Here is a 27,151-nt window from a genome sequence, read left to right as displayed (position 1 = left end):
ATCTCTGCTCCAGAGAAGAGCCTTCTAACTCAGAGTGGGGAGGGGGATCCTAATTCCGGCTCCGCCCCTTTCTGGGCCTGCAGCCTCCCTGTGGGACATTTTTTGGAGTGGAGCCTGAACCCCAATTCTGTGACTGCAGGGTTATTAATGCAGAGAAGTCTGAGTTCAATGAAGATCAGGCAGCATGTGGCCATCTCTCCATCAAGCACAGGGAATTAGGGGATGATGAAGACCAGGAGTGGATGATCCTGTGCCAGGAGGAGGTGAGGGGCCAGGCTGGGCTCTGGGACTGCGTAGGCCTGCTCCTGGAAGGCCCCCATGGATAAGGCTGGGGAAGGACCTACGCTCACAGGGAAATGACTGCCCTAACTTCACATTGCTTTCCTGGCGCAGTACGTCACCGGCTGCTACTGGGCGCTGTTTGATGGTCACGGGGGCCCCGCCGCGGCAGTCATGGCCTCCAATATCTTGCACGGCTGCTTGCGGGCAAAGCTGGAGGACATAGTGGAGGGTATCCTGGCCCCCCAACCTCCTATGCACCTCAGTGGCTGCCGCATCTGCCCCAGCGACCCCCTCTTTGTGGAGGAGAAAGGGATCCAGGCACAAGATCTGGTGATTGGAGCCATAGAGAAGGCTTTCCAGGAGTGTGTGAGTCTGGCCCGGAGCTGGGAGGAAGCTTGGGGTGGGGTGTCCAGGAGCAGGGATGGACTCCTCCTTAGGTGATTGAGGAGGGAGGAGGGCTGGGGGAGGAGGAGGAGGAAGAGGGAAGCCATCTTCTTGAGGTCTCCCAGTGGCTTCTGGGTCTCTTCTGGGGCAATTGCCTGAGGGCATCTATGGGTGGGATTGGGTTTATGCCAACAGGACACAGTGATTGGGCAGAAGATGACAGCCACTGGCCAGTCTGGGGGCTGCACAGCTCTGGCCGTCCTCTACCTGGAGGGGAAGCTCTATGTTGCCAATGCTGGGGATAGCAGGTGAAGGCCAAGAAAGAACTCTTGGGGCCTCAGATGGGGGGCCCTGGAAAAGAGCCTCAAGGAGGGGTGGGCGGGCTTCCAAGTCCCTTCCCTTTCTGAGGGTCAGTTTCCTTCCCTAAAAAACTAGGGGTTAGGCTAAATGATCTTGGGAACTTCCCTAATCAGGGAGACAGCATCCACATCATTTTCTTTATGAACTCCCGATTTTGTCCGGGCAACTAAGTCACAGATAAACAGCTGTAGTTCAGAAGAGAACCTGGTAAGTATGTGAAAAAGATGTGTACAAATAGTGAATTTTTTTAAAAAAGGTGGGGATGGGGGAGCACATTACTAATAATTACTGACATGTGTCAGTAATCGTGTGTCACCTGGCCAGGTGACAATGTCTTTTAAGTCTTAATGATTGATAATTCTTGTAACTCCCTAGTGGACAGCATTGTGTAAAATTGTCAGTAGCATATCAGAGTTATTAACAATTTCATATATAATGTTCAACCATAATACTATTTTATACAATTAGAAAATGTTAATAACAATTGTTATTAATGAATGTAAGATACTTATGAACTATTAATAACACGGTACAGCCAAGGACTCTTAATTCAGGAGATTTGCGTTCTAATACAGAAGTTTTCCCACCTGTAAAATGAAGTGGGGATCTCTGGCTTCTGTTGAACTCACACTTTGGACATATACTTGATAACACTTACCATGTTCCCTATTGTGGGAAGGTTGTGCCCGAGTCTTATCTACATTGACTAGTCTGGGATCTCCCAAAGACAGAGACTATGCACCTCTCACCATCAGAGGTCACACTACGGGTGATTTAGGAGGTACTGAGGCATAGGTAAAAGAGCCCTGGCTCTTGGCTCATGCCTTTCTTTGTGATATTCCTTGCCTTCTCTGGGCCTTTTTCATTCTCTATTAAAGAAAGGGGTTGGATTAGGTGATCTTGGAGATTCCTTCCCTTTAGCTTCCTAAAATTCCAAGGACAGCTCAGGTTAGCCAGAGAGGAGGCAAGAAGGGCATTCTAGGTAAACAAGGGAACAGCACTTGGGAATGAATGGGTAAGAAAGAGCAGACCGAGTTCAAGTAGGAGAATAGAGAAAGATTAAAGTGAGATAGCACAATCATTGATCCTACTTTAGATTCTAGCTTTAGAATTGAAAAGGGCCTCAGAGACTATTTTACAGATGAGGAAACTGAGCCCTAGAAAGCTTAATTTGTCTAAAGTCAGGCAGGCAAGGAAGTGGTCTATTTGGGCAGAACTGAGCTTTAGACATTTACTGACACCCTCTAAATTTCTTTCCCAGGGCCATACTTGTGCAGAGAAAAGGCACGAGAGCTCTGAGCTCTGAATTTACTCCCGAGACAGAGAGACGGCGAATCCAGCACTTGGTAAGCACTCCATGGTGGGTTGTCAGGCAGCTCTCTGAAGTCAGGATGACTAGAACTCCCGAGCCAAGCAGGCAAAAGGCTGGGGTATGTCAGCAAGAGGGCCAGGGGACCACACCTCACGTTTGTCCTTGCCCCTCAGGCCTTCACTCATCCCAGACTTCTGGCTAATGAGTTTACCCGGCTGGAGTTTCCCCGGCGCTTGAGAAGTGAAGATTTGGGACAGAAGGTTCTCTTTCGAGACTATAATATGAATGGCTGGTGAGTGTTGGGATATTGTTTCTTCCCACTGTCACTCCAATGAAGGAGCTGCCCAGGGTCCTCCCTCCCTGTGGAGGTTCTTTGACCCTGTCTTTTCCTCAGGGGCTACAAACAAGTGGAGAAATCAGACCTCAAATACCCACTGGTTCATGGACAGGGCAAGCAGGTCAGTGATTGTCACATCCTCTCCTGCCCTGGTTTTCTCCAGTTAATCCCACCAGTGTTTGATGCCATTATTCAATGTCTAATAGGCACTTATGACCTTGGTTGGGGGATGGGGCATTGGGGCAGAAAAAGGCCGAGTGGGTCTCCTCTCTCAGAATGGGGACTGGCCGAGGGCAGGGACCCCATCTCTCTCACTAGGGCCAGTTTCCCCCTCACTCCCAAGAGAACCAAATACAGGGCCCTGCTCAGCAGTCTTACGGGACAAGTTTGCTGCTTCCCAGTTGTCTGCTGCCTAGTTTCCCTGAGGGAAAAGGGTTGCCACTGACCCAGATACCTGATGGTCACTGATCATCTGATCATGTCTCCACATCTCCCACCAGGCTCGTTTGCTGGGTACACTGGCTGTGTCCCGAGGACTGGGAGACCATCACCTGAAGGTCCTGGACTCAGATATCCACATCAAACCCTTTCTTCTCTCCATTCCCGAGGTGAGGGATCAGGGCCTGAAGTTCAGGCCCAGCCTAAGGTGGGTGCCAACTGTGGATTGGCAACTTGAAACTGCACACCTCAACTAAAGGCCTCCCTGATCTTAATGTGGGAGGTTACTTTGAGTTCCCATGGCCATGTCTACAGAGCCCAAACTCTGACACTTTTCCAAGCTCCAGATGTTTGAGCATCCAAGGCCCATCTGAATTTGAGAGAGGCTTATCACATGATTGGTGGCACAAGTTCAAAGAAAGCAATCCACAGTAAGCTACAGATCCCTGAAGTAGTCACTGGCCATTCATTATCCACTCACTCTGCCTTCAAACCTCTTCTTCCTTTCCTAGGGACTCAGGATACCATAGATTCATCAATCTTCTTAGATTCAGAATTTCAGGCGATTGATTCAAAGGCCATTTATTCCCTGCATTTTACAGTTGAAACCAAGCCACAGTTCAGCTTGCCTATGTTCCCACATTTAATGCTTAGAGACAAGCTTTGAATCTCTGATTTTAGAGCAAGTACTTTCCATTCTATCATGTCACTTCTCTAGGTAAAGGAGCACTGCAGAGGAGACGACCTGACTCCTTAGATGACCTTGGACATTTTCCCCTTTCCCCACTCGCAATTCATTTCTTCCTCTTTAAAAGCACAATGTTGGGTTCCTTGGTTTGGTTGGTCCCTTGCCATTGTGAAGCTGATTCTGAGCAACCCTCCTATGCTAGAGAATCAGGTAGCTGTGGATGGCTTGGATGGTTGGGAAGGTGACACTGAAGCTCTCTTGGCTCTGACCACAGGTCACTGTAATAGATCTAGAACAGCAGGAGCCCGAGGAGGAGGATGTGATCATCATGGCCACTGATGGCCTCTGGGACGTCCTGGCTAATGAACAAGTAGCCCAGCTAACACATACCTTCCTCCAGAACAACAGACATGACCCTAACAGGTAACCCAGAGAAAACATGGGGGTGTCAGGGGCCATGAAACCAGGCTATTCAGCTCTGACCTCTAAACCTCCAAAGAGTCATTTGAAATCTGGAATTCAAACCCTAATTGTATGAACTGCATACCATTTACCTCACTGCCATTAGGAGTATTTAATAATTTTTAAAGCATGTGTGAGAATTCTAACTTTTTAACATTCTCTCCACAAATCAAGGCTTCAGAGTGAAGAATTGGGGCAGAAGTAGCAAATAGGAAGTAAAGAGGATGAACAAAAACAGCAGATATAGTCAGATCTTGGCTTCAACACAACCATGGGACACTATGGAGGCCAATCTTGACTGAGCCTCCTTTCCCCATCTGGATTGTCTTGGGAAAAGTACTAAAGAAATCAGTTAGTCCCTTAGGATAAAGGGTAGCAGTTCATCTCCAGTCCTCTCAGAGTATTCAAGGAGACAGAATCACTGGTATTCTCCCTTCCTCAGGTTCTCAGAGCTGGCCAAATTGCTGATCCACAGAACACAGGGCAGAGAGGAAGGCACCTGGCAACAGAGCTCAGTTGGGGATGTGCTAGTGTCCTATGATGACGTCTCTGTGTTTGTGATTCCTTTGTACCATAAAAAACAAAAAAGTAGGGATTCCTGACGCCTTCCACTACTGGCTAAACCCCTCTAGGGGACAAGCAAAATGAGGACTCCATCTCTTCTTGAAACCTGGGACAAAGGGGCAACCTAAGGAAAAATTCAGGAGTGGGCTACCTCAAGAGGAGTGGAGGAGAACCATTAGTTTTAAGTCCAGCCCAAACCTGTGCCTCATTTTGTTACAGCAGGCTCAGAACTAAATGCATTATGAACCACAATGACATATCTTGGCTCTTGTTCTCACACAAGCTTTCCCAAGGACCCGGGGACATCTCTGGATAATTTATTCCATGAAACAAGTTCAAGAGACTTTTAAGAGACAGTTTACTCTGGAGAAGGATTCCTGTCAATAAAAGCCCCTACTTAAGGGTTACAGAGAAGGAGGGCTGAAAGAGCAAGGACTTTAGACTTTTGATGGGTGGTTCACTTCCCATTCTTTGTCTCCTCAAAGTTTCTTCCTTCATTTGTCCAACCTTACTTGAGGAGAGGATGGAGTTACCTTTTCCTTAAGAAGACATCATAAAACTCCATGATCCTGGTCAAGAAGTTTCTTTATGCCTCCAGGATCTATTTCCCTGGACCTCCGATTCAAAACATTTTATACATGGGTAAAGCTCCAGAATGGTCTTCTCTATGCTACTTAAATTATCATATACATTAAAGCCAGGACTGAAAATACAAACTTATTAACTAGCACAAGCCAATTTGTTTTTTGTCTTTGTAAGGTCATCTAGCTTTGTCAGAAGCAGTTGCTATAGAGATGGAGGTATATGTTTGACCCATGCTTTCTTACCTTATAATTTATAAGCACCAAAATGCTTATCTAGAAATCTCACTTATTATATAATGTTGGAAATAAAAGATTCCTTCCTGATAAGCTTTTTAATTCCATTTTACAGAAGGAGACTCATTCACTTACCCACCCATCCACCCACCCCAATCCAGTGTCTTCCCACCAGAGCTTGAGCCAGATTGGCAGGAAACAGACTTCCGAGATATCCCAAATTCTATGAACAAAAAAAGGGATTAATTTTACTTATAGGTGAAGTCCTATTGTAAAAATTTATAAATAATTCTAACAGGCTAAATATTTTGTCTACCTGGCCATTAGTGATTTGGGGTACTACAGGGAACCTTTGAAGTGACAGCTGAAGAGGCCAAAAGTGAAGCAGACATAAACATTTGTAGAATAGCAGTTCCCCATAGAATAACATATTTGCTGCTGAGAATGTGCTAATTAAGGAAAACTTGTCATCATCCTTTTGAAAAGGGGGATGGGGGGGAGAAGAGAAGAAATATCATAATTTTAAAATGTTTCCATTAGATGGAAAAGCTAGACCTCAGTGAAAAACAGGGAAAAAAAATACTTCCATTACAAAAAGCTTACAGGTACAGAGTATTGCACATTCATTCTGTCAGATTAAATGTTAACTGGTTTTGCTAAAATGTTTCTTTTTAATGTATTTTAAAAACTTTTTAGAGAAGGTAAAATTGAGATGTTTAACTCAACAAAAGAAAAATTCTTGTATTCTTATCTGTGCTAAACTTCTCATGTCACATTCTCCATCAGCGCATTCTGGGTGCCAGGTAGTAGACAATGGTAAGTGCCAATCAATTATCACTGTAGTCACTCTCCTGGAGACCATTCACATTCCTAGCCATCTATAGTCCAAAATAATTTGCCTTGGCCTATCCTGTTCCTTTGTTCAGCTTTGGCCTCCTATCCTTCTCAGCATCACAAAGTGTCAAAGATCAAAATGCTAGGGAAATGCAAATTATTAGAAGACACTTCCTCCCAACTGTGTCCCAAATATCCCCAACTTGAGTTATTTAAGGCTTATCTATCAGCTGCACAGGAGAGAGTAGATGTAGGTGGTCACCAGTACTGATTAAGAATGGGCTAGAAGTCACGAAAAAGGATTTTTAGGCTCATAAGAGCTTTGAACATGAGAAAAATTGAAGGATGGAGTGAGTGCTTTGTGCAACTTATGGATGTGCTGATTGGCCTTACATAGTAACCATAAAAATCTATTCCCAATAGTATTATTAATACTCTTTCAGTGGGAAGAGCTAACCTTTACTAAAAAAAAAATAAATAAATAAAATAATAAAATTGATTGGTAGACTTAATTCTTTACAAAAAGAACTGGTGAGAATCCTTTTACCTCCACCTCCTATGCCCATCCCAACTTCTTTTGGAAACAACAGACTCAGAACTCTGCTTTCCCTAGCCTATACACCTCTTCCCTTAGGCAAGTGATTTTCCCTAAAGCTTTAAGACATCTCCCAAACACCTATGGCATGAACTGTGGTCCTCTCCATCCCCAAAGCAAATGGATACCACCTCTAAGACCTAACTAGTTCTCTCTACACTGTACTTTCCATCTAACCCTCTAAAGCAAGGGAAAACCACATCTTTTGTTGAACGTACATTGAGCAATGGATATGGAGGGACCCCTCCCTTGTTACTAAACAAAAGTAAATAAGTTATTACTCCAGAACTGTTAACCTTACTCCTTGATCTCCTACTCCAACCTGGTGGCTTAAAGATAGTAAGAATCTAATGTATTTTTTTTTAAAAAGCCAACCTGCACTGCCTGATGTAGACATAGCCTTATTTATGTCCCCTACTTGAAATGTGTCCCCTTTCTACCTAGCCCTAAAAAGGCTACCTTCCCACCACATACTGACTTCTACCATTAAAAAAAAAAAAAACCACTCCTTTCAACATAGGAGAAACATAACTTTCTCTTCTTATTTACCCCTGAAGGAATGCAAAGAACACAGATACAAGCAATAAGTGTGCACAATATAATTAGCACAGAGGCTATTTACAAACTGAAACCACTGGTTTGGGAATCACAATTTCTGAGACATTATCATGCAGAGTGACTTTTGTTCACACCACATGCGCAAAGACAGACTGGGCTGGAGTACAACAGGGACTAATACTGGAGAGGTTTCCACTATAAAGACTGGGAAAATACAGAGTAGTGGCTCTCGTGAGCTTGCCAGTGATCATCTGAGGGAGCCAATCAATGGTCTCCAGGTTAGGCAGCAACCGTGCTAGTTTTCCAAAAAATGTAAAAGGAAAAGAGGGAAAACTTTCTAATACTTGTGGCAACACTCTCAGGCAGAAAAACAGGCTGTTTCTCATCTCAAAGGTGAGAGCATTTCTCCTGTGGCCCAGGCCCAGCTAAAAAATCAACACCACCAAGAATCAGGTGAGAACAAGAGATCATAAAACTATTGTACTAAAGCCTGATGTTACAACGTGTAAGTTTTGTTTTAAAACGAAGGTGCACACACAGAGCTGAAATGTAAAATAAGAAAAAGTCATATAAAAAGGCTAGACACTAACAAAAATACAAGCCCAGAATCAGCTTTGTGGGGTTGGGTGGCTGGAGAAAGGGGTAGGACTATCTGCAAGTTATTTACAGGATTTCTTTTTTTGGGATTGGGGGGAAGGAAGGCAGAGGAAAGAAAGCAGTGTAAACAATTTGGACTCATTCCACAATACTGGCCCACATGAAATAGTTATTGATTTCTAAAGTAAAAAAATAGGCTCCCACCCCCACCCCCTCATAAATATGTACACACAAAAGATCATTGGACAGAGACAACCTGGCTGTAGCCCAGCTCAGCTGCCATTTGCTTACACAGGGCTGGCCCCCTGTCTGTGAAGGAGGTATGTATGCCTCCTTGACTGCTGGAGGCACTTGACCCGTTACCACTTCACATCCCCTTCGCCTCTCTCTGCTCCCCACGTCAGTAAGGAACAGACTTGAGTCAGCCACACAACTAAGCCTATACCTGGCACCCTCACCCTAACAGTCTGCAGAGTTCCTCGAGTTCCTTGCAAACCAAGACCTTACATAGCTCTGTCCTTCCCTCTGTACCTACCACATCTGAACTGATTATTCTTAAACTTTTGGCACAGAAGAAAACCCATGGCTATGGAATAAAGCCACAACAATACTGGGAAAATTCAATCATGACACATGCAGAGGGAAAAGGGGAAACTGCACTAGTATCTCAAAACCAGAACTAATTTCCATGCATTTATGGGGACAGGGTGCAGGAAAGAAGATATGTGGAGTCAAGATTTTATGGGCTCCCTATACATTCAGAAGAGGAGGCTATGCCGAGGGTCCGCACTGTTGCCCGTGAGCCTGACACAGCTCACCCCTCAGGAGGAGCTTGTCACAGGCCACGAGAAACGCTGGATCCAAGTCAGGTCTGCAGCACCGAGAGTCCTTCGGAAGGAATGCAGCCAAGGAGTGTTGGTGGGGTATGTTTTCAAAAGGATGGGGAGCGATGTCCATGAGAAGGGCTGGGGAGAAGGAAGCTTCGGGTCGGGAGAACAACTCAGTCCCAGTACCCAGCCCCTTTCCTCCTCGTGCTGGCTGCCCTTCAAGGTGCAGACGCTGCTCACAGGGGATCAGTCATCGATGGTGGGAAGCCAGAACGCCTGCGAGGAGAAGAATGACTTCAGTTCTAAGTAAAGCAGGAGGAACAGTACAAACGGTCTGCATTAGGACCAAAAGCTTCAGGAATCTCCAAAGTACAAGGGAAACAGACTCACAGGAATCTTGAGCAACTTTATTCTTTTATAAAATGAGTTCCCTAACAGTACTGACACTCAAGGATCTTTTTGGTAAGGAAAAGACAATTATAGTTGTAGGACAACTTCCAGGAACCTCTATAAGGAAGACCTCTAATCCAATTTCATCTTATATTTAAGGAAGCTAGGCCCAAGAAGGGAAAGATTCTTGGGTAAAGTTATACAGATAAAAAGTGAAAAGCGCTGCATTCACCTCAGGTCAGGCAGGGGAAGAGGTGGGATTCCTCTGCCTTGCCAATCACTAGGCACCACCTTCCCTCCCCCCCCCCCCCAAAGGAGCTCACTCCTTAGAGACAAAGTAGGGGACCCAAGGCAGACTGCAGACAGAGCACTGGAGGGAAAGGGAAAGGTTTCACCTCAAGGATGCTGCTTACCCCATATCTTACAAGCACTAGGGATTCCGAGGCAGACCCACAAGTGCCTTTCAGGTATAAGCCTTAGAAAGGGGAAAGGGACTAATGCCAAAGAAGGAAGAACAGAAAGGCAGTTTTGGCACAATCCTAGCCTAAGAAGGCAACTAACACTCACTATATCCAGAAAGACAAGCTGGGATCAAAGCTTTAAAAACTAAATAGAGGAGTTCGTAATTGATCCTCAAAGCAGTAGCAAGTCACTAGAGTTAAGTAGCAGAGTAGATAACAGTCCATCTACATGTAAGAAAAAGCACTTTGGGCAGCAACATGGAGGTTGCACTAGTAACTTGAGGCAAGGAGAGAAAAAGCAGGGGACTGTTTCAGTAAGCTAGGTAAGAGATAATGAGGGCCTGAACTAAGATGGTGCGATGTACTAGGAGAAGCTGTGATGGTAGAAATGTCAGGATTTGCCAGTACCTGATTGATCTGTGGGGTGAGGAAAATTGAGATGCTTAATAGTAAGGTTACAAAAAATTGGGACCGTGGCATAGTAGAAAGTCCTGAGCTGGAAGTCAGGAGATCAGGATTCTAATTCTCCCTTTATTACTCTGAATTTCCTCTGCTTCCAAGAGTTGGACTAGAGGAGGACCCAATAGTATTGACATGCTAGGAATTTTTGGCAAGGAAAGAGGGACAATATATGACATAGGGTAAATTCTGTAGTAAAAATTCATATCTTGGTCTTCTTTCTCCCCAATTCCATTTGCAGCAGAGAGAGGAATAAGCGCTGTGTGGAGTTAGAAAAAGTGAACTACAGATGTGTTCTAATGTTGTTTGGGAAAAGAAGGATTTTCCATAAAGTCTATTAAAGGCAGTTGAAGGCTTCAAGAGTTCAGAGCAGCAGAACTCAAATCTTGGACTGGAGATATATAGATGAATTAAACAAGAAAGTAGAATGACTCAAAAGAATAAGGTTCCAGGATCCTTTCTACCTTTGGATAGGTAATACAAGGAAGCCAGGAAGAATTCTGCTCATGAAACTTTATGTTACACACATGGAATATTTAAATAACATGTGTACATTACCATGGTTAGTCACGTGACCTGTCATACAGGGGATACTAGGGGCAAAGGCCCATAGGAAGTAAAAGAAAGTAAATCAATAAATCCCAATCCCAGAATCAGTGTCTTTGTGGGAGACTTACTCTTGGGACTCAACAAAATTCATGTTTACCGGAGGCTATGCATTTTGCTATACTCACCATGTTAGAACACGCACTGGCAAAAGTCATGAACTTGGGGTTGAATTGCAAACAGGTTATAGGACCAGTATGTTTTCCATCCAAAACAGCCACCTTTATGCCACTTTCTCCGTTCCAGACATGAATCTTACCATCATCAGAGCCTAGAGATAAGAAATAAAACAACTACATTAAATTCAAGTTACACAGCATGGAAAAAGCACAGCAATTCTCTGGTAGAAATGCAGAAAAGGCAATTATTAGGCAAGGGTGTCTCGCTAGAAGCTATTAAAAAAGGAGTATAATATCCATTACCTTTCTTACCTACTTCACCTACTAGAATGACCTGCTCCTCCCCTCCTCACCCTGCTTTTTGCTGAATACTTAGTTTACTTTGCATGATACTATAGTTTACAATCCAGTACTATTCCTAAGATGTTATCATACTCAACCCAGCTAGAAAATTAAGACTTAAAAGACTAAGATGCACTGAAAAGTCCATAACTAATTTATCTCTATGTAGCTGTAGCAAAATGGAAGAAGAGCATAATCCTGAAGGGTGTTTCCAAAGTCTTAGCATAGTTAATAACTTAAAATGGCACTAAGACATTAGGGACATACTGTATTTTGGCTCACAGACTCAATATTCTATAAAACACCAAGTGAATTCTCATTAATGACAGGGAAATGGTTGAGACCATGTAATATTACATTATTAGTGGTACTTTTCCAGAAAGTCGGTGCTCATAAACACCGATTTTGACAAAGAACAAGTTTTTGTTTAAAAACAAACAAACTAACTTCTATCCAGGGAACAAGACTAGCATTCCAAATGTGAGTTTTGAGAGAGAACGAAAGAGAGTGCGCACTCTCAAGTTTACTTTTCTTGAGGATTCTAGATCTACAATGTCAAGCACATAATAGTCAGCTCCACTTGGATATCCCATAAGTGTTGGAAATATTTCCAAGAAAGTAATGACTTCCTTTACCATTATTCCACAACTCAACTCTCCTAAACCTCTCCTTTTTTTTTTTTTTTGGGGGGGGGAGGCACTACCTATCCTGTCACATAGATTTATAACTATAAAAAGTTTCTATAAACTAGAGGTTCTAAACCATCTTTATGCTATATATTCTTTCAGCGGCCTGGTGAAGTTTCCAGAATCCTTCAAATAATGTTTTTAAATACACAAACAAAAACATGTCAAATTACAAGGGAAACCAATTATACCAATTATAGTTAGCATAAGTATTAAAAACAAGTTCACAGATGACATATAAGAATCCCTTGCTTTACTTCAATCCACACACTTAAACAAAAATCCTCTCTAAAACACACCGATCTGAAAAGCAATCATCCAGATTTTGCTCCAAGATCTCTGATAAGGCCTGTCCCTAGAATAGTTCATTCGCTTCTGGCCAACTCTGTTAAGACATTCTTCCTTCGAATAAGTTTAAGTTTACCTCTTTGCAGCTTCAACCCATCTTCATTTCGTCCTCTGATATAGAATAAATACAATCCCCATCTACAATACAATACTTAAAGAGATCTGCAGACAATTATGATGTTCTCCCACCCACACAAGTCTTTTCTAGGCTAAAGAGCTGAAATCATATCACTGACCTTTCTAAAATTCTTTGCCCAAGTCTGATAACCTTAGATAAGAAGTCAGATGTGGTCTAAATCAGTAATAATAAAACATTTTCATAAGTGATTATTACTATCATTTTAATATTTAATACCAGATTACTATATGCAGAAGAGTTCTAATTCAAAGTTACAAAACCCAAAGAAAGGACAGAGAAATATCTTACCAATCATAATAAATTGAGAATCTGGAGTGAAAGAGGCTTCCAATGTGACAGCTTTGCTGTTGTTATATCCCTAAAATACAAGGACAAAAGAATTGTTTTTCTTGTTAAACAAACAAAACCCAATACCATTTGCCACTCTAACTATATCCACTACCACCCAGGAAGGTTGAGCAACTTTTTTCTCTCGACTCCAATCTCCATCTCCCACCTCTTCCCAGTCTTGTAACAACATACACCACAGCCCTTAGGCATACTTAATTTCACATACAAACAGTATTTTTCCCTCTGCCACATTCCCCACAATCTAATTAACAAAAGGCAGCCTGTAGACAGTTCAATGAGAATATAGCCTAGAGAGAAAACAGTTTGCAATTTCACTTACCCCAAATGTATGCATCACTGCTCCCTTAAATGCATCGATCAGACGGATGAAACTGCCATTGGTAGATATAAGGATGAGTTTGCCATCATTGCTGAACTTTAAGCCTGTCCACTCACAGTTCCTATCATACTGCATTTTGAAGGTAGCAAATGGCCCCTTCAAATATTAAAAAGAAAGGTAGATTCATAAGATAGTATTAGAACATCAAAATTATTTTTGATAATGAACCCTTATTACTTATCTCTGTGATATAAACCCCATCTTAAATATTTATGAGAGCAGCCAATTGGAGGGCAGAAATGGATACAAAAAACTTAGGTTTGTGTGAAAAACATATTGGTCTTTTTATTGGACAAAAATGTCTCTTAAGGGTCAAAAGAGTATTATATTTCTTCTTGTCAACATGCACAAGGGTAACCTAGACGAGAGCTAAAATCCAAATTTTGTAAAGCTACATGAATTTTAGATAGCAGCTACCCGATGGCAGCGCAAAAGAAAATGACTCATAGTTGAAAAGGAACATGCATATATTAAAAATGAGTTAGCATCCACAGCTTTAAAATATCATTCTTTCACAACTAAATTCTGCTATTCTTTTCTACTACCTGCAAACTCAACTCTGAACATAGGGTATGTCTGGATAAATGAAAAACTATCAACATATTACCTTATCAAAGGAACGAAGATCATAAAGTTTAACCATTTCAGAATTGACACCAGCAGCAAAAATTAACCCTTCTGGGTCAAAAGAACAAACAGGTTTTCCTTGGAGATGCATTAGGCCCTATGAGAAAAAAACAAATATCTTAAGAATCAACAGAAAGTTTTTTTGTTATTGTTGTCTTCCCCCCCACCCCCAAAAAATTAATGAAGATCACAAACCCTTGGGGCATACAACAGTCATTCTGGATAACATTTACCTAATGAGAACTTGAGATTTGATAGATGGATGTAAAGAGGAGTCACCCTCAAGATTTGAGATAGATTAGATTTTCTTTTATAGAAGGAAATACACAAGTAACAACTCAAGTCTTTAGGTAGGCTATCAAATTCAATTAGAATTGAACACAACCAATAAAGCCCAGCTATCAATGGATTCAGAATTCTATTCCTTGTTGCCAGTTGTAACCATAATCATCATTTAGAAACTTCAAAATGAGGTTACTATTGTTATGGGAATTTTTTTTCTTTTCTTTTACCATTCAGGACCACTGCAACTGAAATTCAAGTATTTTGAGGTACATTAAATTCATTGGTAAGGCTAGCAATTAACAATAAAAGGGGCCTCTCAACTTCTCAAACAGACAAAAGACCACAAGACTTACTAGCCTTCATATAAATTGTGCAAAGTCCAAGAGAACAAAGATTAAAAACATAAAACTGTCTCGGCCTGCGAGACCTAGTTACTCGTGTGGGCTTCAAGGGGGGATCCAGCCTGAGGAGAAATGAGCGAGAAAGAGGAGGGAGACGAGGCTGATTGTTGCCAAGGTCTCAGTTTATTGCTCTCAGGATACAACTTATATAGGAAAAAGCATGGGAAAGAGAAGTAGGGTGGTCTGGGAAAGGAACATGGGCTATAGCTGGTCCAGTGAGCAGGAACATAGTGTGGTGACAACTCAAGATTGATTCTCAAGACCGTTTTGCCCGGCTGCAGTTCTCAGGACTGTTTGACCACCTGCTCGATTCTGTTGCAGCAAGGGGTGGGGAAAAGGCACCTGGGCTAGGGCCATGAGAAAGGCACCTGGGCGGGGGCCTTCGGCTTCCAACATAAAACAACGTGATTGGTTACAAAGTTTGAAATCTGACAATGATGGAAAATAGCACATGAAGAACTGCAGGTCTAGCAATAGCTTTATTTTCCATTTTGTTGCTATGGAAAACTCATTGGTAGTGTCCACCTACATGGTTAATAGGCCAAACTTTGTTGAACAGCCAGCTCTGCAGACTTCCTGAAGCCCACCTGCATCTTGTGAGATCTCCCTTAATTCTACAAGGTCAGCAAGATATATAGAGACCATCCATTTCTTCGAATTAAGGTGATTTATAGGACAACTTAGTTCAGAAAGGAAAACAGAACTTTTGAACTTATTACTCAGAGACTTAGACAATGGCTCAAGAGAGTTTACAAAATGCTGGAGATGATACATTAGAATCAATTACAAAATGCAATCAGAATCAATTTGATTTTGTTAGGATTTAGGGTCAATCCTCCTGCAAATATTAATGAACCAAAAGTCTGTCTTTACGTTAACTTCACTGACAGAAATCTATCTCATAGGATATGAAAATTTACTAGTTTTAAACATTCCTTAGATAAGAAGTCAGAGGAAGAATGCCTAACTACTTGGCAACCCATAAATTATCCTTCCTTAATCAGCTTCAACCTTCTACATATAGTTTAATTGTAACTTAAGTTTTTCTAAAGATTGTTTAATAAAGCTATTTTTTAGAGGATATATGAGATCATGTCTCTGCTTAAGTTTGCTCAATTTTTATGACAATAAAGGAAGTATGGGATTGTGGCTCCAATTCTTCTTTAATTTGTATGATCTAAGATCAATGAACAAGATTGCAGCATGTAAAAGTACTTTTCAATTCCTCTGATATAAATTTTGTATAAGAAAGTTAGTTAGAATTCTAAAGATTGTTCAGATTTTCTTTGGAACCCAAACTTTTACTTGAGTATAATAATAAAACCAAGTTTAGATTAGTAACCTGTGTCATTTCTACACTGTGGCAAAAAAAAATATATATATATATATATATATATATATATACACACATACACATACACACACACATATATATATATTTTACCATACCACATAAACACAGAAAAGATATTTCTTCCATCAACCAATATACCAGGAAATATAAATTTTGCTTAAGATTTATAAAAACTCAGAAACTTAAAGAGAAATAATACTGTAAAGTTTTCTAACTCAATGTCAAGTTCCAAATACACTAAGTAATGTATTAAAACCTACAATTTCAAAGTTCTGATTAACAACTAGACTCCTGGGACTTATCCAATTCTTATTACTTACCTGACAATTAGGAGACCGAAGGTCCCAGAGTCGGATGGTTTTATCCAGAGACCCAGAGATAAAAGTGTCATCTATTGGTGACATGGACAAGGCTACCACCCTGAAATATGTCCAAGACAAATGCAATTCAGGGGAAAAAAAAGGGAGAAGTTAACGTATATAGTTCCATTATCACTGTCACTAGATCTACCATTCTTCTCCAAGACCCTATAAACCTAATATAAATACAGCAAAGGATTGTGATAAACAACAATAGCTAGTATCTACATCGCATTTTGTGCAAACATGCACAATACATGAAGTATTATATAAATTTGAACTCTATTAGCATTATTATCAGGAACTATTTTCACATTACTTTGGGCAGAGAAAAAAACATGAGATATTAGCTTTTAAAAGCAATACTATGTAAATTAGGAATATACATGTTCACAAACACCTAAATGTGTGACCCTGAGCTAGTCATTTAATATTTTCAATCTGTAAAAGGGAAGTTACAATGCCACCTACCTCACAAAGGTGTTGTGAGGTTCAAATGAGACAGCAAAAATTATACAGTGCTATGCAAAACTTAAAGTACTAAAAAATGCTAGCTTTTATTATTTATTAGTGATACAGAGAGATACATAAGTTCTGCCAACCAGAGAAAGTTTCACCAGCTTTGAGAGCTTAAAGAAGTATATACATAGATTTTTAAAAAAGCAAAACAAAAACAAGAAAAAGAAAACCTCACTAATAAAAAGCTTTTATAATAATATAAAAAAATAATAAATAATAAAAAGCCTTATCAGACATTGGATATATATACTTATATTATGTATCCTCAGTGCTCTAGAAAACTGCCAAATGCAGAAGAAGACCAGTGAACAGACTGAAAACACTCACAAGGAATAAATTTTTTTTAAAAAAACTAAAGGAATAACTCTTTCCCTACCTGCTTAACTAGCTTAAGAACTCTGTTAAGTCGCCTATCCACTCCTTTTGGGTCTTACCTCTTGTTGTGTCCAGGAAAGTACCGGATGTATTTGTTATCATGCAAGGACAGGTAGCGGATTGTATCTGAAATCACACAAAGTACCAAAGCAATATTCTTAATCAGATGAGAAGTTATTGGGCCCTTTCTTTGCAAACTTCATTTGAAAAAAAAATTGCTAAATTAATTTAGGGTCAGAAGATCTAAGTTCTTTTAAAATACTGATTTTCTTGTTTCCACATGTCTTCATCCATAGACTTTACCTCCCCCAAAGTAAAGAACAATAAAAAACTTTAGTAAAGAACAGGAAAGGAAGGCAAGATCAGCCAAACTAGCCAAAATATTCACCCAGATTGACCACAAATGCAAGGTCTGCACCTAAAGGCCCAAAAAGTGAGGGAGGAACATTTGTCTGTCTTGATCAGAAGATTCTTAAGAACATAAAAATATCAAGTAAAACTTCTGAAATGGGGGGCAGCTAGGTGATTCAGTAAATAGAACACCAGCCCTGAAGTCAGGAGGAGCTGAGTTCAAATCTGGCCTCAGACACTTAACACTTTCTGGCTGTGTAACTCTGGGTAAGTCACTTAAACCCAATTGCCTCGGGGGGGGGGGAACACTTCTGACATGCTAGGTAATAGTGTGCAAGGCAAGAAAAAGCAGCTTGACATAATTTCTCATTAATAAAAATTCTTGGCAAACAAAACTGCTGATAGCACTTGGCATAGACTTTTTTTTTTTAATTATTTCCCCATCTTTGCTTCTAGAAAATAAATTGGATCTTTTTACAATAAAAAAAAGATTCATCCAAACATTAGTTACTATGCATAATTCTAGCATGACTTTTTTTTTTTTAAATCAAAGAAAAAGAATAGAATATCAAAAGTGAAAAGGATTGTAGAAAATAACTGGTCCACACTCTTCAATTTAGAGAGGGGAATAGAAGAAGACTTAAAATCATTTGGCCAACTATGTGGCAGAATATGAATTAGAACCATGGTTTTCAGACTCTCAGTATTTTTTCCCCAATACCATCTAACAAGTAGATTGGTAGTTTGTTCTTACTTTATTCCCAGACAGGCTGTTAAAAGTTAAGCTCACATGGACAGTCTTTTTTAAAATACATAAATCAAACTATGCTTCATTAAATGTCAAAAGTAAATCCAATAAAGCACAAATTTTCATCCCAGGGGATTTAAAACTGTAAGCTTTAAAGAAGCTTCTCAATACAAAAAGAACTTGGATATCTGTTGGATCAACTCCAGCCTGTTCTTATTTTCTCTAAGAGAACTTAATATTAGTAATTTAAGCAATTATCAGGCTTTGACAAACACCAAAGAATGAATTACTCATAGAAATATTTGTGAAAAAATAAATATTTCCTTTGATAATAAGTCCCCTTCATTTGGAGAGGTGGGGAAGGGAAAAGGGGATATGTGAAATGCTGGAAAGAAGATTGAAGAGTCTTAAGAGTCCTTTAGATAAAGAGTAGTACTGAGGAGCCACTGGTCAAAGAGGCTCTAGGAAATGAGTCTGGAAAAGATACTCACAAACAAAAGATACCCAGCAGAATGGAATATAAGGTCATTTTTAATGAGCTATCCCATGACCAATTATAAGGGAGAAATGATATCTTCAAATAATTTTCTTTTCACTATAATGTCCTTATGTTTCTAAATATTTGAACAATTGCTCAATAATACTATTTACTTGTCACTTCGGTGACAAACACGGAGGCCTAGGACTTATGTTGTAATCTCGGTTAAGTGCAATAAATTTAAGGACCAGTAATATTTTCAGTACTTTTACCTACCCACAAAGAACCATTAGACCCCTTTTCTGTTAGAGTTACCTGGTTTCCCAGAGGAAGACCGTCCCCATGTTCTGCTACAAACCATTGTTGGTGGCAGCGCTCTGTCCCTGGCAAGGCAGTGGCCTGTACAGTTATCTCCTGTACCGGGTGGTATCATAGACCCTCAAACTGTACAAACTACTACCTCAGCCTGGAATCAGGCAGAAGGAAACAGGGTGGAGGCCGGAGCTCTTCATGAAGAACAGGGGGGGAATGAAAGTTACAAGAAAAGCAGCATCTTTAAAATACAAAACCAGCAAGGTATCTTCTTTTACTTGGAGCCTGGATGAGAAGCTTTATATACATGTCTCCCCACTGCGTATCAGGATTTTCAAATAAGGAGAGAAAAGCCCAAGAGGAAAAACTCTCTACTCTCAAGTTTGCAATTAAAATATATTCCCTGTGATGTGAATCCTAATTATTCCTTCTTAGCTCACCTGCACTGGCTACCCTATTTACTTAGAAAATAACCTATATTCAAGTCAGCAAGCTTAGAAATAAAGGTATTCAAAGAAATCAATTTATATACAAGAAAGTTTCCTAAAAATGACACTCCCACTTACCTACCACTAACATAAAGCAGAATTGCAGATATAAGTAAAAAAGCAACCTTATCAATTCTTCAGTAATACACTGGAGAACATGCCCTATGCTATCAAGTAGATTAGCTAGTAAAGTAGAAATAGCTTTTCCAACCAACTACTCTTCTACTGGGGAAAACCTACACTAAGTGAGAAAATTTAACTGATATCCAGCCTGCCTATTTTTAAAAAATCTCAGAAGTTTGGTTATCAGTTAAGACAAAATATCTAATGTCAGTAGCCTTTAGTTTCAATCAATATTAAAAGGAATTAAATTCAGATAAAATTTAATTTCATCTAAGAATAAAACAATGTCAAGAAAGGAGAAGTACTCTTTATGACAGCAATTTCAAAATATTAAGAATATAGCTGTAAACATATTGAAATGCCATTATCACCTGTGAATCAATGAAATCCTCAAACCATTTCTTTTCTGTACATTACAATTTGTGTGTAAAGCAGTTCCGTAATGGTGTGCTAATCCTACCATTTAAAATAACTTCTCTCTCTTGAGGCTACAGTTTTCTCCTTGTTTCTCTGACTCATCCCCATCTCAAGTTATGACATATACATCAACCTTCAAGAAACTTCTGAAGTAAATAAAAGCTGTCACCAATTTCTAATTTCTTTTCAGTTTAGATGGCTGAAATAACACGGTCTATCAGAATATTTACTCCAAGAGACTTTGATACAAGCAAAGTTTTAAAAATATTCTTATTAAAATGTAAAATCTAGGCACTGTTTTACAAGGCAGGCAGTGGGGTAGAAAAGTAGACAAAGATCTTGAACATGTCTTTAAAAAAAAAAAAAAAAAAAAAAAAAGGAAAGCTTACTTACCATCTATTTTGTTAGAGCTGTACACTACAGTGTTTGCTGCGTGTGTATATCTGATTAGGTCTACTCCATACTTCTTACTGTACAATGTTCTCTTTGGTCTGAGGAAATAATAAAGAAATCTCAGAAAGGGAATATCACCAAACAAACCAATTTACAACATTTTAGAGCAGAACCATTAGTGCAGATAAATCTGAGTTTATCTGGTGATCCTATGTGAAATAGAAAACAGCTGCAACTTTTAAGTTGGGGAGAAAAGGGAAATATACACTAAATTGGGTTTGATGGCTTCTATTTTTAATTCCTGAAAAGAAAAAAAAAGATCTAAGTTTCTTTAAGAATTTGACCAGTTTGATGTTTTGCATAACTTCACATGTGGTTTCTTAATGGGGGCTGGCAATAAGGGAGAGATGTAAAAAAAATTGTTTTAAGTTTAATAAATGATTTTTTTTTTTTTTAAAGAATTTGAACAGTCTGGAGACAAAGTGGGGGGAAAAATCTGATCAAATATAAAGAATTTATCTAAACATAGAAGTAAACAGAAAGATTCCCAGTTATTTCCTAAAACTAACTTCTTTTAAAGAAAAAAAAAAGATTTAAAAACAACGTCCTGGGGTTCATACACACAGGAAGCAGCACTTTCTTGTCAAGAGGAAGGCACTGATATATAAAAACTGAAACTAGAAACAGGGCTTTGTAAACAGAATGTTTACATTTCCTGATGGAATTTGCCTTTAACAGTGAACTATAAAACTATCCTATAATTACAATTAAAATACGGTTTTTAAAAAATCAGCCACTTTGTTGGGCTTGCCAAATCCAAGAACTGTAGCAGTTTAAATAGTGACTTTTTACTTGAATTTTCCAACTACACAATGTAAGAATCATGACCCTTTAACATAGTAGGAAGTACTAAAGTTTCTGCAGAACAAGCTTGGTAACAACCTCATTTCACTGAAAAACACTTTAGAAACACTTCTAAAGTTAGCAAAGCTATGTATTTATTACTTTTTTATTTATTCTTTTCCCTTTCATCACAGATGACCCTAGGCAGACACAAACAAGCGTGCATAGCTGTCTAAGATGACAGATCCAAGAGCTATACAAAACCAACTTATGAAACTATGTTTACTAATCTGTACAATATAAAAGAAAATCTTGTTCAAATGAAACTTTTTTTACTTTTGCACATGGGGAGTCTAAAGAATAAAGAATGTAATGTCATAGTCCAGCCTGCCATAAAGAGATTTTGTTATTCCAGTTTCAATGAGACAAGAAATTTTGCACTATCCTTCCATGGACCCTATAGATAAATTAACTATTTTACCACAATCTCCTACCCTCCCCCCAACTAACTCACCCCATATAAAACTGTACCTGCATTAAATTTTCCCCATTCCCTTTCCTTTTTGCCTCCAACTCTCTCCAATAATTAAAAAAATTGGATCACTTCTTCTGAACTTGCATTAATCATTTTTCTCCATCTAGCCTCCCCAAGAAGATTGTAAATTCTCTGAAACTGGACCTATATAACCTCCTATCTTGCACATAAAAATAGTTTAATTTTTAAAAGTCTGTAGAAATGTGCATAGAAGAATTGTATAAGTTTAACATATATTGACTTACTTGCTGTCTGGGGAGTGGGAGAGGAGAACAATTTGGAACATAAAGTTTTGCAAGGGTGAATGTTGAAAATTATCTTTGCATGTATTTTGAAAATAAAAAGCTATTATAAAAACATAAAGAAAAAACTTTAAAAAAAAAAAAGTCTGTTAAATGAATGAAAATATTTTAGCTTCAATCTGCAGATGAGTCCTTTAGCTAAACTGAGAATACTGAATTAAGTTCAAATCTTGGCTATGGTCACTATTTGATATTAGGCAAAGTCTGAGTCTGTTTGCTCATCTGTAAAACAAGAACATGTTGAACTACATGACTTCTGATAATCACTGGGTACCCAAAATATAATCCAAACCACATAAAATATGAATGAGTTGTTAACTACTTATAATCTGATTAAGTTAACCCTTATTTGGGAAATAAGCAACTAGCTGGCACAATAGACAGAGAACCAAGCCTGGAGTCAAGAACTGAGTTCAAATGTAGCCCTAGACACTTCCCTAGCCATGTGACCCCGGGCAAGTCATTTCACCCTGCTTGCTTAGACCCCAATTGTAAAACGAGCTGAAGGAGAAAATGGCAAACCCTCCCACTATTTTTACTAAGAAAACCCCAAATGGGGTCACAAAGACTCAAATATTCAAATATGGCCCAACAACAATAAAGTATTGGGGGTGGGGGAGGGACGGACAAAAAATTAATCATAGGAGCTAACAGGCAAACTTAGTTATGACTTGAGTAAAACAGGCAATTTTATCTTTATTTTGTCTATATACAGTAAAGAGAATATACATCTATGTGAAAGTGAATTATGTGACTGAAACTTTCAGTTTCCACAGTCAAACATGGTAGACTTTCTCATGTTTACTAATAAAGCTACTGAAGAAATGAAGCAGCTGATGATATTTATATAAAAATGCATTTTAATATACATTTTACATTCCTGTCCTTGTTGGGGGTGGATGGCATAGATGACAGGGGCAAGAAAACATTTTCATATTTGATATACTATATCTAGTCTGAAGGAAAAATTAGTTTATTGTCTTTAAAGGTTTTGATTTTTTATTTTTTACACATCAGTCATTTTTCTATACACACTCTCTCTTCAATCCACCTAATTTGAAGGAAAGTTTAGTTTCTTGTCTTTAAAAGTTTTGATTTTTTTATTTTTTTACACATTAGTCATTTCTATACATACATATACAAACACACACACACACTTCAATCTACCTTTCCTTATAATTAATAACTACAAGTAACTGTCTCAACACTGTAGTGCTGTGTGTGGCCCCACAAGATTAATTTCTGATCACATACAGGTAGTCTTTACGAATGATGGTCACTTTGAAAAGCCACTATTCCGACTTAACAATATTTCCAGATTATGGGTTTTTAAAAAAAATTATAGTAATAAGGTTTGGAGAGGAAAAGATTAGGTATGCACATATAATTATATCTTCTTGGTAGAATATGTTAAAAAAGAATTAAGGTGGAAAGGGAAAGGAAAGAAATTTGAGGGATGTGTTAAAAGATGAACATGGAGTCGTAAGAGCTCCAAGAAAATAGGTTTCCTCTATTTTAACTTGTTTCTGCATCAACAATGAGCATTATCCATATGAACAAAAAGTTCTTTGAAGGTGAAATCATTCAACAATTAGATACTATTTTTAAATCTCTCTAAAGAACCTTGAATGTATTTTAACATTATCTACTGCAGATCTTGTTTCCTCATTAGGCAAAACTTGAAGAGAGCAGAGATTGCCTCTTATCTAAACTTTTAAGTTATCACAGGAGAGCACAGTGCTCTACACCGAAGCTTCTTCGTCTAGATTTTGTGACTTTAAAAAAAAAATCTTGATGACTATATTTCAATACAACTATATCCTTTATAATTTTTGGTGTTTTACTTTATGCATTCAAAAACACAGGCTCCACTAGACACTAACAAAACGTCCTAATACATTCGAAACTCCTGCTTTACAAAAATAAAATACCCTAATAAAATAACTGTGAAAGTGAAAGGCTGGAAAGTACATGAGGAAAATTTAAATTCATGATAAATAGGAAAATGCTTAGCAATTGATATTTGTGTTTTAATAATTTTTTCTATTCCTAATATAAGTCAACAGCTTGGAAGAAAGGTGCAGTATGCAGATGTTCAGAAAACTTTTTATACTCCAGAAATACATTGGAAAAGAAATCTTTCCCAAGCTTTAGCAATTTGGACTCATTCTAAGATTTAAAAGAGAACTTTTAAAGATAGTCTATTCCAGTCTCCTAATTTTATATGAGAAATTTGAGGCCCAGAAAGTTTAAGTGCATACGCTCACACACTGAGTAGGCATAAATGATCAAGGGGAAAAAAGGAAAGAATAAAGGGTGAAGAAATTCATGCTATACACTGAAAATCAGCTGACAAGTCACTCAATAACAAGCATTCAATAGACTAGTTGATTTCTTGCAAAAGGTGACCTTTTTTTTTCAGCTTCCAACAGTGAAAGAGAATTCAAGCACAGAAAACTACCAAATCTCTTCATTCAAACTTGTCTGCATATCTCAAGCAACTTCCCTGTCTTAAAGTTCATTCAAGGATACAGACAAGGGCAAAGGGCTACCTACAAATCCCTCAACTAGCTTATTATGATCAGTTATTGAGAATCTAGACCAGTGGTTCTCAAACTTTTGTTTTCAGTATTTTTATCCTATTAAAAATTGAGGATCTCTCCAAAGAGTTTTTGTTTATCTGGATTATATTTATAGACATTTATCATATTGGAAATAAAAGCTGTTTTTGAATTTGTAGACCCTCTAAAGAGTTTCAGAGATCCCCAGGATTCTCTAGACCATACTTTTGAGAACCTATACTGATAGACCATCTATTCCCTCTAAAAAGACTAACATCAAAGGCTATTCTACAGATCAAATTTAATGTCTCTCCACATCATTTAAAATACTAACCCATTAGCAAGCTCTTCAACAAAAATATTGATAAAAAAATTTTTTTAAGAGCTGTAACATAAAAATGATAAAAATTGAAATCTGGAATAGTGGAAATAAAATAAACAATCTTCACATAAAGTAAAAACGTACCAGACAACCCAAACTCAATTATATTGTAAAGCAAACACTAAGATGTCTTAGACTACAAAAATCACAAAAAGACATCGTTCCTAAAAACCTAAGTGTGAGACAAGAGAAACTGAACTAAGATTAAAAAAAAAAAAAGTCTAGGAGGAATGTAGAGAAAAAAACTTAAAGATCTAAAATTAAACACGGGAAAGTGTGGACCCTGAATCAAGAAGCTGAATATCATTAGACGCATGAGATGAATGCATCTCATTAGAGTTGTCTATGTAGAAAGCAATGAAGTTCATTATCACAGTATTTGGCAGAATAGGTGATGGGAGCCGGTAGGAACATTAAGTATGAGAAATGGAGCACTTAAAATTAAGACAGACCAGCCAAGATTCCCTAGAGTAAGCGGCAAAAAAAAAAAGAAAAAAACAAAAACAAAACCCAACCACCACTCATATCAACACACACAGAAAACAAGACACCAAACATTAAAAGTACAAGTTTTAAAGTATTATGAAGAGTTCTCCATAAAAGACACTGTTGTACTTCACAAAAGAGTCGAAAAAATACTACCATTATATACTGGAATTATCAAGAATGTGCTGATTCGGTAAGAACTACGTGAGGAAGTTGAGTGGGCAGGGGTTATAAAACACAGCCAAAAGTTTAACTGAGGTCACCGGGATGTGACCAAAAGCCACATTGTTTAAAGAAAATCAACATGTTTTTGCAATCTTCCTGCAACAGCTTGCTAAGTCTTTTTTTTTTTTTTTAAACAGTAAGCAAAATGTTAAAAGACTTAAAAAGTGACCAGAACGTTTAAATTATCCAAGTGAAGTTTGTGCAAAAAAGCACCCCAAAGAATACAGTTTGAAAGTACCACGAATATGCAAATATTTAAAGGGACAGAAGAGAAAACCTCCGAATGCAAGTCGAAGATGTAGTCAATGTAAGGGCAGATTCTCATCAGGGTAGAAAAGCAATCATGCTCCGAGCGAAGTATAGCGAAGTATTGCCAAGCGCGGCGGGCTCCCGTGTGACCTTGGACCAGTCACTTCCCCCAAGTGAGACTTCTTTACTCATCTATCTAATACGCGGTCTATATTTCGTTTAGTTGGTTTCTTTTGCAATCCTAGGCATTTTATTTTATGCACTTAAAGCCGTTATCGTGGGAGGGGGTTCATGGGGGCCGTGCATCGCCGGCCACGCGTGAATACACTAGCCGGCTTCAGGCGCCGCGGCCAGGGGGGAAGGGCCCAATATTACACAACACGGGCATCAGGCTCCCTCCCCCTGCCCGAGCCCGCCACAAGCGGCGTCCCGGGGGACCCACGAGCGCTGCCACGCGGCGGCGGGACCGGGGCCCGGGACCCGGGCGCGGGGCGGCTCACTCACTTGCCCTCCTGACAGTCGTACAGGACGATGGAGTCGTCGTCGCTGCTCGAGATGACCGTCTCGCCATTGGGGCTGAAATCGAAGCAGTTGATCTTGTCCGAGTTCTCCCGGAACACCTTGGCCACGCGGAAGCTCCGCAGCACGATGTCCGTCAGCTTCATGGCGCCGGAGACGAACCGGGAGATGAGGAGGCCGCAGCGGGGTCAGGGGCGGGGAGCGACAGTGGCGGCGGGAAGGAGGGAAGGAGGGAGGGTGGCCGCGAGGGCCGGGGGAGGCCGGGGCGGGGCCCCAGGGGGGGGAGGAGAGGCGAGGTCGAAGGAGAGTCGGGACTGCCGGCTCGCTGTCCTCCTCGTCTCCTTCCTCGGCGTCGTCGTCGTCGTCCCTCGGCCTGGGCCGCGAGGCTTCTTCTCACGGGATCCTCAGGACAAGCCGGCGCGGCTCCGGCTCATTGTGTCCGCCATTTTGGGGCGAGAGGCAGAAGCAGGGGGCGCGGGGGCG

General features: G+C 39.5%; 2 protein-coding genes across 2 annotated transcripts in view; one reads left to right on the top strand and one right to left on the bottom strand.

Moving 5' to 3' along the window:
* The window catches only part of PPM1M (protein phosphatase, Mg2+/Mn2+ dependent 1M), a 12,223-nt gene extending 3,781 nt beyond the window's left edge, over positions 1 to 8,442 (top strand). The window contains exons 2-10 of the mRNA XM_051985261.1: positions 140 to 263; positions 394 to 648; positions 862 to 974; positions 2,288 to 2,372; positions 2,512 to 2,630; positions 2,733 to 2,796; positions 3,176 to 3,283; positions 4,076 to 4,224; positions 4,706 to 8,442. Coding sequence (XP_051841221.1) covers positions 140 to 263; positions 394 to 648; positions 862 to 974; positions 2,288 to 2,372; positions 2,512 to 2,630; positions 2,733 to 2,796; positions 3,176 to 3,283; positions 4,076 to 4,224; positions 4,706 to 4,865 — 1,177 coding nt within the window. The 3' untranslated portion in view covers positions 4,866 to 8,442. The remainder of the gene's footprint in view (positions 1 to 139; positions 264 to 393; positions 649 to 861; positions 975 to 2,287; positions 2,373 to 2,511; positions 2,631 to 2,732; positions 2,797 to 3,175; positions 3,284 to 4,075; positions 4,225 to 4,705) is intronic.
* WDR82 (WD repeat domain 82) lies at positions 7,659 to 27,151 on the bottom strand. The gene is made up of 9 exons (XM_051985285.1): positions 26,654 to 27,151; positions 20,567 to 20,664; positions 17,316 to 17,382; positions 16,324 to 16,423; positions 13,944 to 14,060; positions 13,277 to 13,432; positions 12,895 to 12,964; positions 11,101 to 11,243; positions 7,659 to 9,332 (listed from the first exon to the last, which is right to left on the bottom strand). The coding sequence occupies exons 1-9, from the start codon at positions 26,812 to 26,814 to the stop codon at positions 9,303 to 9,305; spliced, it is 942 nt and encodes a 313-aa protein (XP_051841245.1). The 5' UTR covers positions 26,815 to 27,151; the 3' UTR covers positions 7,659 to 9,302.

This window comes from Antechinus flavipes, chromosome 1, assembly GCF_016432865.1.
Source record: "Antechinus flavipes isolate AdamAnt ecotype Samford, QLD, Australia chromosome 1, AdamAnt_v2, whole genome shotgun sequence".
NCBI lineage: Eukaryota > Metazoa > Chordata > Mammalia > Dasyuromorphia > Dasyuridae > Antechinus > Antechinus flavipes.
This window is presented reverse-complemented; position numbering and strand designations above follow the sequence as displayed.

Excerpts from the sequence above, each read along its gene's own strand:
- WDR82 (XM_051985285.1), bottom strand. The coding sequence starts at position 26,814 with ATGAAGCTGACGGACATCGTGCTGCGGAGCTTCCGCGTGGCCAAGGTG. Across the intron at positions 20,665-26,653 it reads TACGACTGTCAGGAGGGCAA|ACCAAAGAGAACATTGTACA; the intron begins GTGAGTGAGCCG and ends TTATTTCCTCAG. Across the intron at positions 14,061-16,323 it reads TTCGGTCTCCTAATTGTCAG|GGCCTAATGCATCTCCAAGG; the intron begins GTAAGTAATAAG and ends TTTTTCTCATAG.